The following is an 11,699-nucleotide window of genomic DNA, read 5'->3' as shown; positions in this document are numbered from 1 at the left end:
CAATGGAATTATTACGTGCTACAAACTGGTGACCCGGACGTCGAACCCGTACCTGCTAGTCAGTTGTGCTAACCTACAACTATTGAAATGACGGATCCAAGACTACACACCGATGCCTCCACCGGTGAGCCTTCCTTGCTGGCTGCGAACATCGGCAGCACAAAGTTCAAGCTTCCCGCCTTTTGGAATGGCGACGCAGAACTCTGGTTTCTACGAGTCGAGGCCCTATTTCGGTCACACCGGATTGCATCGCAAAGGTTCCTGTTCGACTTGGTAGTAGCTGCGCTACCTCAAGCTAGTGCCACGATAGTTCGCTACATTCTACGTGCACCACCCTACAACTTATATGATCGCCTTAAGGAAGAACTTATTCGCCGCACCACGGAATCCGAACAACGCCGCCTACAACAACTTTTGACGACAGAAGAGTTAGGAGACCGAAAACCAACAGACCTCGTACGACGAATGCACCAACTGCTTGGTGACCAGCCTGACACAGTCGAGGCATCAATTTTCAAAGAACTTTTCGTTCAACGACTCCCAAACAACGTCCGTATGATCCTGTCCGCCTCAGAATTAACATCTACCGAGGCCTTAGCTCGCATGGCAGACAGGATCATAGAGGTCAATACACCTACCATCTCGACTCTTGGTGCAACCAGACCATTATCACCTCTGAGCAAGGACCCTATAGAGAAACGCAACGCCGTCGTCTCACAACTTTCAGAAAAGTTGAACCAACTTAACACCGAAGTGATCGTGGCTCAGCCAGCCCTTCGGCTGGCTGAGCCACGATCAATAAGCAACGATCAGAGATCACCGAATTGGCGACCTCAGACGGGACGACCCCAGACAAGTAGAATACCCGCCGGGGAACTTAGTCGACCCTGCTGGTACCACCAAAAATTTGGAGAGCAAGCCCGCTGCTGCATTCCTCCCTGCGCTGAACAGGGAAACTTCCAAACCACGCATTAAAGACGGCAAATGTACTGGTACTTCATATCAGCCGTCTTTTTTATTACGGAGAAAAACACAAAAGTGTATTTCTTAATCGAAACAGGAGCGGAGATTAGTGTACTTCCTCCAAGTGCAGAGGACCGCCGACACCGCCAAAGTTGTCCGTCACTTCAGGCTGCAAATGGTTCCTCCATCGCAACATTCGGAGAAAGATCGCTCACACTCGATATTGACCTCCACCGCGTGTTTCTAGTCGCTGAGGTAACTCGTCCCATTATAGGCGCCGACTTCCTACGTTTCTTTAAAGGGATACTGAACCGATATCTGAACTTTTCAAAATAAGCCCCGGACGAGCTGCCCGGGACGTTACTATACCTAAAAATCAAGACCATACCAAGGGATGGTGATCGGATTATTATATTTCTTTGATTGAAGAGCCGCGTTCGAGCAATCCGTCGGCCGGAAGCCGCCGGTGCGATTGACGCCACCGCGGAGGAGCCCTAGCGGAACTGACGTCACAGACCTCTCGCTCCTTGGCAGACTCGGTTGTCCCGCTGCAGTCCTAATGGAGAACCGCGCCGAGTGTTCCTCATTCTGATCCAGTTTCTTCAATAATTATGCCGCGGTACTGCGCTGCACAAGACTGCTCGAACAGCGTATGTTACAGCGGCAGGCCTGCGCACAAGTTTCCGAGTGAGCCCACGTTGCGGAAGCTGTGGATTCGCGCGGCCCGTCCTTCCCAGCCAACATGGAAGCCCGCCAAAGGCGATTGTCTTTGCACGGAGCACTTCGAAGACGAGGACTACAAGACGAGCCCGAAGTTACTGCAAAGTCTGGGCTTGCCTGTAAAACAGGCCTATTTGAAGCCTGACGTGGTGCCATCGCTCTTCACGCGAAAACGCAAGCGAGAGCGGCACAGCGGCGCCGTGGAAAAACGGCGACGGAAAGAGGTGAGCGCAGTTACTAAAATATTTTTCTGCTTGTTTCTGAGAGGAAAGCACGAATGCGAGTGGTCGTGAGATTAGTGTAGTACATTGCGCGACGCTGTTAGCGCAAGCCTGCTAACTCGCCTTTGAGGACGAGCGCGGAGAAACGCCGAGATCGCGTTTTCGCTAGCAGCGTCGCGCAGGGTAAGTGTGTACTATATCCGTGTTCGCTATCGTGCCCTTAGCCGGACGAAAGGTTGCCGCCAATCGCAGGTGCTCCACTGTCGGTATCGTGTACATGGCGAGACTGCAGCTATACTCTGTTTCACGTTATGATGTACCGCAGGAAAGGCTACAAGCTCGAGCTTGTAGCCTTTCCTGCGAGCTCACAGCGTAGGCAGCTGCCTACGCTGTGAGCTCGCGATTCTTGCCTTCGTTGCGGTACAACATAAGGTGAAACGGAGTATAGTAGCTGCGGCGATGGCACTCGGTTTTCGGGCTCATTTGCTAGAAACTTGCTTTGAAGCTACGAGCTTGCGCCGGCACCTTTGGCTCAGTTGTGAAGGCTGGTATTTATCTTTATTACTACTGATAAATGCCAGCTAATTTTAATTTGAGAAATTTGGCATAAACCAATAAATATCGAATTTTGATTTGGGCTACCTGAAAATGGCACATAGGACCGAGCTGAACCATTCCTGGGAGAATGTGGTTAATTGATGATCTACATACTTCCTTTTGGTTTGCAGCGGGTATATTCCGAGCTTGAGCAGGATGTGCAAACTCCGCGGCATCTTGAGCATGTGCTATTCTTCATTGTGGCGCATAAGGAGATGCTGTTGAATTTCGGAATAGGGTACTCACAGTATGAGTGCCACGCCATTTAGAAAAGTGTGCCTGTATACATCATTCTGTTTTGGAAAACTCATTTTCCTCTCTGGTCTGCTCTCCCTGATGAGGTGGTCAAGCTGCTGTCGCTTCATCTGTTCAGTGTTAACCTGGAAGGCAGTTTCTCTCAACTGCGGAAAATAAATGAAAAAGAGCGCTGCAGTTTTTTTTAATGAGAACCTTGTTATGGTACATATTTCCACCCCTTGTTTATATTTCTGATTACTATGACGATATCTTAGTTATAGACCAACACGCGGCCCTGACGTCACGCAGCTGCGGTGGCACTCTTGACGGCACTGCGCAGGCGCAGAGGCTTCACTTCACGTGAATTCGGTTTCTGCGTTCACACAGTCCCCACACCTGGTGTGGGCAAATGCAGGCTTTTTTGTAAACAGTGTGCCGGTTTATAAGATCTTGTTTCGTCTATGTTCTTCCCATACATTGAATACATGCTCGCAGTAATGCTTCACGTCGACAAGTGCCGAGAATGCCTAAAAACCTGGTGGTGTATGGAATTAAATTGCAGCAAAAATCAATTCTAGTGCCAAAAATAGATGCTGCTAAACGCATGCCAATTTAGAACAAAAATAAACACTGCAAAATCTTTTGCTGAATTACTCTGTCTTAGTCTCGCGGAATGTGGTGTTTATTTATAAAGTTCACTAAGAACACCAGCTGGCCATTTATGACAATTGCACCCCAATCAAGAGGTTATTACAAGTGTTGTTCAATTTCTCGACTCGAGGCAAGGCCACTAATTAACCTCGGTCGTCATTCGACCGTTTCATCTTAGTGTTCATGACTGTGCACTTAACGGTGTGATTTGCTTACCAGTTCAAGCAAAGTCAAGATGAGGAGGGTACACAGAGTGACATGAGCCTAACGAAGATAAGGGCTTGGGCCAGTCACCCTCATTTGAGCAGAACCTGGGTGTTAGCAGCATATTGACAGTGTGTTTGTTTTGCATGTTGTAAGTTTTTATGCCTATCATTTATAGATAATTGCTGAATTGCTGGAGGCACCGGCACAAGCAAAGGCCACACTCATCGCTGAAGAAGTCAGCACATCGTCAACCCCTTCTGGTGACGACACTGAGCAAGGTCCTGACTCTGGACATGAACCAATGCATGATGCAAATGCTGGCATCGAAGAACCTTGTTCGAGCTCAGGTATGTGCGCCAATTGAAACTACTCGGCTGACATATTTTAGTACTGAATTCTGCCAAATTAGGGTAATCTAGCCTATTGCTGATTACATGAGCCAAGGATGATTTTGTTTTGAAAGACACTTTATTTCCTCTGCTGTGAACAGCCCCCTCCATCAGTAATGCCAAACAGGCTCAACCTGACCTTCGGAACGCTGCTACGCAGACCTCGGGCATCTACAGAAATCGAGGTATGTATCTGCAAGAAGAAATTTCACAGAAGGCAGCATTGTTCAGATCGTTGTAACACGTTATGATGGCACAGGCATACAAGTCACCTTGAAGACTTCATCACGAAAGTCCCAAACGAATCCTGTCCTCGTGACACCACGATGCTCCTCACCAAATCATGTCCCCCAGGCTCCATTGGATTGGATGTTGCCTGAAGGGCTGACTCTGTCGCCGCAGCCGCCAGTGCGCAGACAACCAGCTCCACCACCGGACCCACCACAGCTGCCAACAATAAACAATGAGCTGCCCAGTGCAGGCCAGGAAGAGTCTGTTGAAGAGTGTCCCACGGAGCTGCCAGAGCCACACGTGGAAGCAGACAGCCTATACCTCCCCTCTGACGCTAGCTTCCTCATGATGATGTCCGACACCGGCTTTCTGAGGTTGGTATCAGTCAGATATATGTCATCTTTAGTGACGAGTATGAGAGGGTGTGTAAGAGGTTGCTTTTTTCTTTTCTTTTTTTATTCCAGGGATGCACAGCAGAACACTGCATCTGACAGCGCACTCAGTCAGCATGAGAGCAGCAAAAGCATCGACTACGTCTCGGAACGAAAGTTTATTGTTTTCGAGTCTTGTTTGGACGAGCTACTAGGTAATTGTCCCGAGTGCACTGCACTGTGCCGCATCACAGAGAAGAAGATCAGAGGGACATGTCTCCGGGTGCACAGAATGTGCAACAATGGCCACCAACACACCTGGACCAGCCAACCATCAGTGAATAGGAGGGCCCTGGGCGATGTGCTCCTAGCTGCAGCAACGCTCTTCTCTGGGAGCATCGTCAAAAAAGTGCTAAGGCTCCTCCACCAGATGGGCGTGCCCTGTTTATCGTACGAGACATACTTTAAGATTCAGGGTGCCTTCCTTCTACCAGCGATCAGACAGGTATGGCACGTTTTCAAGCTTTTCCTTTCCTGTGAGAGGTTTATTTTAGGTGCCAATATTTCAGGCTCAGCACTCCTATGGGATCCTGAATGGTGTAGTACATGCGTAGGAAGCACCATATGTTTCTGTCTACAAGTCACACACTCCTATAAACGGCTGTTTTTACAAAAAGCTTGATATATACATGTTTGCAAGTGCGTCTTCAGGGTGCCTCCATCTTGCCGAGTTGGGTTGTGCTTGGGCGCGGCCATAGTCTGATTACGACACCTTAGTGAGGCATCGTAATCGAATTTAATGCGCCCAAGTGCACTCCAACTGGGCAAGGTGGCGGCGGCCCGAGGCCGTACTTGCAAACGTCTATAGGTGGCACATCTTTATACGGGCCGCAAGGCAAAACTGCATTGATAAGCTGTCATATGTATATTGTAATATAAGCACAAGTAAGAGCCAGCTTCAATGTTCTTGCGAACTACCGTGGGAAATTTGTTCTGATATGGCCGGCTGTAAGCTCTGCTGGAAGCCGGCATATTGCCAAGGTTCCAATTGTAAGGAAAAGCTGATCCGCCGACCCGAAGGCCACATCTAATGGATCTAGGTCTGTACGATTCAATACACTGCAGCACCCGAGGCTACATCTAATGGATCTAGGTCTGTGCGATGCCATACAAACTACAGGCTCTGCCGATTCTCCTTTGTTGTAACTTTGATACGGCCTTGCACAGCTATGGCTTATACTTGCAAAAAAAGCGGTGTAAGTCGCACCTCTGTGTAAGATGCAGTGACACGAATTTGAGGAAAGAAACAACTTATGTGCTGGAAAATATTGTAAATAGGGAGAGCTGAGATGTCCTCTGTTCCTCTGCACCTATTTTTACCACACTCCTGGGGTGGAAAGGTACCAACCAAGCAAGTATATACAGGGTTCATGGCACATACTTCAAGCTCGAAGACTCGCCGCATTCCATGTGGGTGAATTGTCGCCCTATGTGTTTCTAAACGTGGAGGCAACGTTTTTAATTAGTTCTTATTCTCCTGCTTCGTGACTGATTGCACCTACTGGATAAGTGTACAGTGTAAAGGGCAGATTTTGATTTGGGGAATAAGTAAAAGAATCAAAAATAAATGTTTCCCAGGCCGATCGTAAAGATTAATCGGCGAGTACTCTATTTTTTATACGGGGTGGCATTTCTTCAAGGTTAAAAAAACGAGCCCGCTCTTGAGAAGGCGGCTCCTCGGCAGCCAAACTGTCCTTGTTGATTGCTACGAGGGGAACAAGACCTGAACAGGCAGGGGTGTATGCGACCTAAATAAGTGCAAAACTATGCTTCTTGAGTTTCAATACGGAAAATGTCAAAAGCTATTCATCAACTAGCCCTTGCATAGATAATAGAAAGTAAAAAAGTGTTTTGCCAATCTACCTAGTAGTGCATATGTGCCTTCAATATTTATACTCACGACTCGGAGCATTTCATCCCCTCATTTTGAAAATAAAGAAAGACGAATTACAATTTGTCAATGCTTTGATCGCATTTACTGGGATTCAAACTTAAATGCTGAACTTCCATGGACGTTCACATAAAGAAAAGAAGCTTGCAGTATACTTATAGGTGAAATGAAAAGCATGTTCAGGATTTATGTTTGTTTACAAAAGTCTTTGCAAATAAACTTCCAGGTGTGGAACAGGAAACAAAACGAGCTCTTCGAGCAAGCAAGTGGACGAGAACTGGTCCTCGCTGGTGATGGGCGGTCAGACTCCCCCGGGCACTCAGCAAAATATGGAACGTACACCGTCGTCGACGTGTCAACGAAGAAGGTTCTCCATGTGGAAACAGTGCAGGTAAATTTCCCCTGCTATAAATGTTCTGATGCTTCTGTTCTTCTGGAATGAAACATTTCTGTAATTAACTGAAAATGAATGGCGAAAACAACTTGTTTCAGACATGGGTTGTCTCATTCAACAGCTCTAGTTGACTTCGCTCTGGATACTTCATGTTCGGTGTGATAATGCAATGTTTTATTTGTCACTTCAGTCCAACGAAACGAAGGGCAGCTGGGCAATGGAGCTCGAGGGCCTGAAAAGGACTCTACTGATTTGTGAAGCCAATGGATTGACTGTGGGAGGAATCATCACTGATCGCCACTCCATGATCAAGTCATTCCTTGCCAAGTGGTACCCCCAGATTCGGCACATGTTCGACTGCTGGCACGTTGCAAAAGGTGAGCCATAAGTAATCGGGGTTCCAGGTTATGCAAAAACAAAAAAAAACATTTAATTGCAGAACACTCCTACCCTTGCCTGTCACTATACTTTGTTTCTGCGTATGTTGTACTGCAGGAAAGGCTACAAGCGGGAGCTCCTTGCTGTATGGCAACTGCTCGGCGGCACAAGCTCTCGTGCAGCAGGAGCAGCTGCCAAGGCCATGAGCTTGCGCTTCTAGTTTTCGCTGCAGTACAATATAAGCTGAAACATAAGCCGTGTTTACATGAATGCGGCTTAGTCGCATCGAATCCAGTTGTCGCATTCAATGCGGTGATGTAAACAAACAATACAGTAGGAGAGCGCATCGCATTCAAGTCGCTAGACAGAGGTGGATTGAGATGGCGAATGCACATTTATTCAAAACATGTAAATGGAGGTTGCATCGCAATTTGGATCGGGGAGGATTATGGGAAGGCACCCGCTCTGGGAGCAAGCGAACAGCTGAGAACATGGCGGCAGCCACCCTCGGCGGCGGCGGAGAGCAGTCCGTGTGGTCGCCCGCAATATTTTCTCCAGAGAAGAACCGCAAGCTTTTATTGTCAAACTATGTGAGCGACATATAGCAAATCTGCTCGGTAAAGCGGCCCTTGTCCAGGCCTCGCGAAATAGGACCTTCGTGTCCGAAGGAGTCCCTAGAGCCTTCAGTGCAAGGACAGACGCCGATAGCTCTGAGCACTGCATGCTAGGCAGAAAGAGGAGCTCCAACCTCGGTGCCGTTCCTGGCTGTGCCAGAGCCTTTCGGCCTCAGGGTCCGGTCGCGGTTGGCAAGGTTGGGCGAGGTGGCGTCCCCAGAGCGGTTGGGAACGATCTCGCTCACCAGGCCATGCGCATGCCGACTTGGAGCCCAAACTGCTTGGGTTTTGATGTTTCTTCCGTCCCGTAACTATTTGCGCAGCATCGAAGACAGCAGGCACAAACTTTACACTCGACGAAAGCGTCTAAAAAGTAAAGTGTCCTAGAGTGAGGTATCGCCATGTTTTTTTTATACTTGAGAAAATGGGGCAGGATTGGGTTTTTCTTGTTTTTGGTGTTCATAATTATGAACTCTTTATTTTGTCAAGCTGTTGTTTCTGGCAATGTAAGCTTGGTGCTTAGCAGAATGAATACAATGCTTCATTTTTCAGGCATCAAGAAACGCATGGTCTCAGCTGGGAAACTCAAATCCCTTGTGGGACTCCAAGACTGGGTGCAGGCAACTGTCAAGCACCTCTATTGGTGTGCGGAATCCAGCGATGGAGCGCCAGAGGAGATCCTTCCTAAGTGGACTTCCCTGGTGGGACACGTGGCTGACTTGCACGAACATGCCGACCCCCTGTATCCAAGGTGCCAGCACGGAGACCTGGGGAAGAAAAAGTGGCTTCCTGAGGGCAAGTAGACCACAGCATATTAACAGTGTTGACATGTTAGTGTTTCATACCAAGTGATGCTGTGAAGTATACACCAACTCATGTTTGCAAACAAACAGGTCCGGCCGATAGCAGTGCCACACATTGCGCAATGAGATGTGGGCAGACATGCTGGTCTGCCCACAAGTCTAAAACAAATTTTGCCTTGCACGCATGCTTGTCAAAGCCTTATGATTATTTACTTTGAATCGTTTATAAGAGGAAGACCAGCGCTCGTGGACCATAGAATTACACTTTCAGCGTTCTCCTCAATGCTTGGGTATTTAGAAAAAGGTCTGCTGCGACGCTGTCTGCTTTTGTGTGGTATGAATACCCGGCCGATTCAGTCAAAGCAATCCGTTTTCCAAAGACGTTGCCATGCTGACAATTATCGCATTCATTTAGGCTTAGAAATGGCCAGAATGGAAAGACTAAAAAATGTGGCAAGGTCATTGCTCATGCTTTGTGATTTAAGTGAGGTAAGGCAAAGTGAAGGCTCCTGCACCATTCGTTGCTGATTAACGCACCCGATACTGCAGCTACAACGACATATTAGTTCCAAAGCGAGCAGCGCTAACTCACCGGGGCACTGCCATGTTTCCCCGCATCTCTACCGAGCCAGTCGCGTGATTTCAAAATCCCTCGCCTAGGTACTGCAGTCAACTTGTAGCCATAGTTAGCGCTTCAAGCAAACGGGCCCTGGTGTGCCTTTTCTAGTGGAACCGCAATTTGATCACACATAAAACTTTTGAATTGGCCTCAGGTTGAATTCTTTAACAATTTCAACCAAGTTGTTGTACTGGTTCTTAGTTTCAAGGTGTCTGATTATGAATGTGGCAAGTTTACTGGCTCTCTATACTGGTTAGTCCGTGTGGCAGCCAGGGAAGAACCTATGACTGCTGGTAGAGGGGAGTGAGCCGATAGGTGGTAGCTTCAGCTTTCTTCCGCGTGCATCGTTACCGCGCGGTGTTTATACGGACCGCTGGGACCTGTACTTACATGTTCGGGCACACGAGTCAACCAAGCATGACGATTTGGTGCATCATGCCTTTGCAAAATTAAAATCGGCATCGCTTGGTCTATTCGATAAAAAAATCTAGGCATCATAAACACGGGCAGTAAGCAGGACTGGTAGCAGCCTATTAAACTTACCCAATTTAATCTTTTCTCATCAGCTCTAACCCTTTTATTAACCTCTGGATATCATATATTTTTAATTTAATTACACAAAACTACTACTTTTTCTTATGAGCCTTAGTGTTATTGTTGTAATAGCAGATTTGAAACCACACAGTCTGTAATACAAGTGTCCTACTTTATCCAGGACTTCAGGCACACGACAAGCTAAAGAGCATCGTGCTGTCAAAGCCACTGCTGAAGGACATCCCGCAGCTCTCAACCTCAGCGCAAACCTACGCAACTGAGTGCTTTCACAGCACTGTGAACCAGTTCGCACCGAAGTCGACACACTTCGGTTACGAGAGCATGCAGGCAAGGTATGCAAGCTAACCAATTGTTTGCATGTGCCCGCTAAAGTCTTAACTTTTCAGAGTCTTTGTGGCAGCGCTGCATTTCAACGAAAACAGCGACAGGCCACAGGCGACTACTAAGGAAGGCAAAAAAAGGTTCCTGGTCAAGCGGCCTAAACAAACAAAGAGGCCAATTGCATCTCCCATGAAAGGGCCCTGCACATACGGTAAGATGTCAAAACGAGTACAACTACCAGCTTCTAACATCTAGTCTTAATTTCAGCCTATGTACAAGAGCTCATGAAGGAAACCCTCGCCCTCAATTGCCACTACCCGTCGTACCGAGCTGCACGAAAGGCCAACTGTGTCGAGGCTCCCCCAACTCTGTCCAGTGGATATGAACGCCCCAACAAGGACCTGCTCATCTCTAACCACCGTTCCCGGTTCAACTGCTAAGCTGAAGGAACATGTACCGTCGGGGAAAAATCAAATGCGAACAGAAGAGCGCGTGGCTTGCGGTACAAGCTGCGCCGCCTGGAAGCGAGCCTAGGGGCGAGGGTGCATGGCCTACCCGATGAGTTTACGCCCTTCGCTCGGCACTCCCCAAGCTTCAGCAGTGCGCCTCTTAGTGCACTGAAAGCTATCACCACTATCTTTGCTCACTCGGCGCATGCGGCACAAGGAAGCTTGCTGCTTGTAGCAGCTAAAGCGCGCACTCTCTCGGAGCGAGCAAAGATAGAGGTGGTAGCTTTCAGTGCACTAAGAGACGCACTGATGAAGCTTAGGGAGCGCCAAGCGGAGAGCATAAACATATCGGAGTAGGCCACGCACCTTCGCCCCTAGGCTCACTTCCAGGCAGCGCAACCTGTACCGCAAGCCACGCGCTCCTCTGTTTGCATATCATTTTTCCCTGACAGTACATTGTGCAGGAACTTGAAACATTTATTTACACTATGCACAAGCAGCAAAGCAGTTCGATCTGACGTGTCAATCGCATCTGTTCCGAGCACGAGCCCCCGGCCGCCAGCCCCTTGCCACGAGCTCCTTTTCAAAACGTCTGTGGCCCATTTTCTCGTCTTAGGTCTCCGATTGTTGGTACAGACTCCCCACCGAATGGGTGTTACCCCATTTTAAAGTTGTTATCTCTAGCGGATAGAGAAGTTGGTCTTTTCAGAAGACTGCCCCTGTCCGGGCGCACTATACATGCACAAATCCTGCCGTCTCGCCCACAGAAAACCTTTTCAACTCTTCCTATCTTCCGGAGTAAACGTGGGAGCTGTTCCTTCAGAAGGACGAGCCCGCCCACCTCCAGACGTGGCGATTGCTGGCCTTTTGTTTCAAGGGCAGATCGAAGTTCTCTCGGGTAGTCTGACCTCCCGTTACCCAGAGTCTGTTAAAGAATGCTTTCCTTTGCTTCCATATTTCTCGGAGCATCTCTGGAGACGACGCAAAGTCTTCTCTTTCAGCCACTGGAAGTGCTGTCACTCGTCCTC

The 11,699-nt window shown here is 48.3% G+C and overlaps 1 protein-coding gene across 1 annotated transcript; it reads left to right on the top strand.

Annotated features, from left to right (window-relative positions):
* Nucleotides 1-1,280: 1,280 nt before the first annotated feature.
* Nucleotides 1,281-10,662, top strand: LOC121838076. Its single transcript, XM_042294095.1, has 11 exons — nt 1,281-1,907; nt 3,772-3,943; nt 4,087-4,170; nt 4,245-4,590; nt 4,681-5,092; nt 6,765-6,929; nt 7,123-7,309; nt 8,477-8,719; nt 10,062-10,233; nt 10,288-10,433; nt 10,490-10,662. Exons 1-11 carry the CDS (start codon nt 1,575-1,577, stop codon nt 10,660-10,662), a joined length of 2,433 nt encoding a protein of 810 aa, XP_042150029.1. The 5' UTR covers nt 1,281-1,574.
* Nucleotides 10,663-11,699: the final 1,037 nt, after the last annotated feature.

This window comes from Ixodes scapularis, unplaced genomic scaffold (genome assembly GCF_016920785.2).
Source record: "Ixodes scapularis isolate PalLabHiFi unplaced genomic scaffold, ASM1692078v2 PGA_scaffold5__190_contigs__length_132052651, whole genome shotgun sequence".
Lineage (NCBI taxonomy): Eukaryota > Metazoa > Arthropoda > Arachnida > Ixodida > Ixodidae > Ixodes > Ixodes scapularis.
The sequence above is the reverse complement of the archived record's forward strand: the minus strand, read 5'-3'. Positions and strand labels throughout refer to the sequence as shown.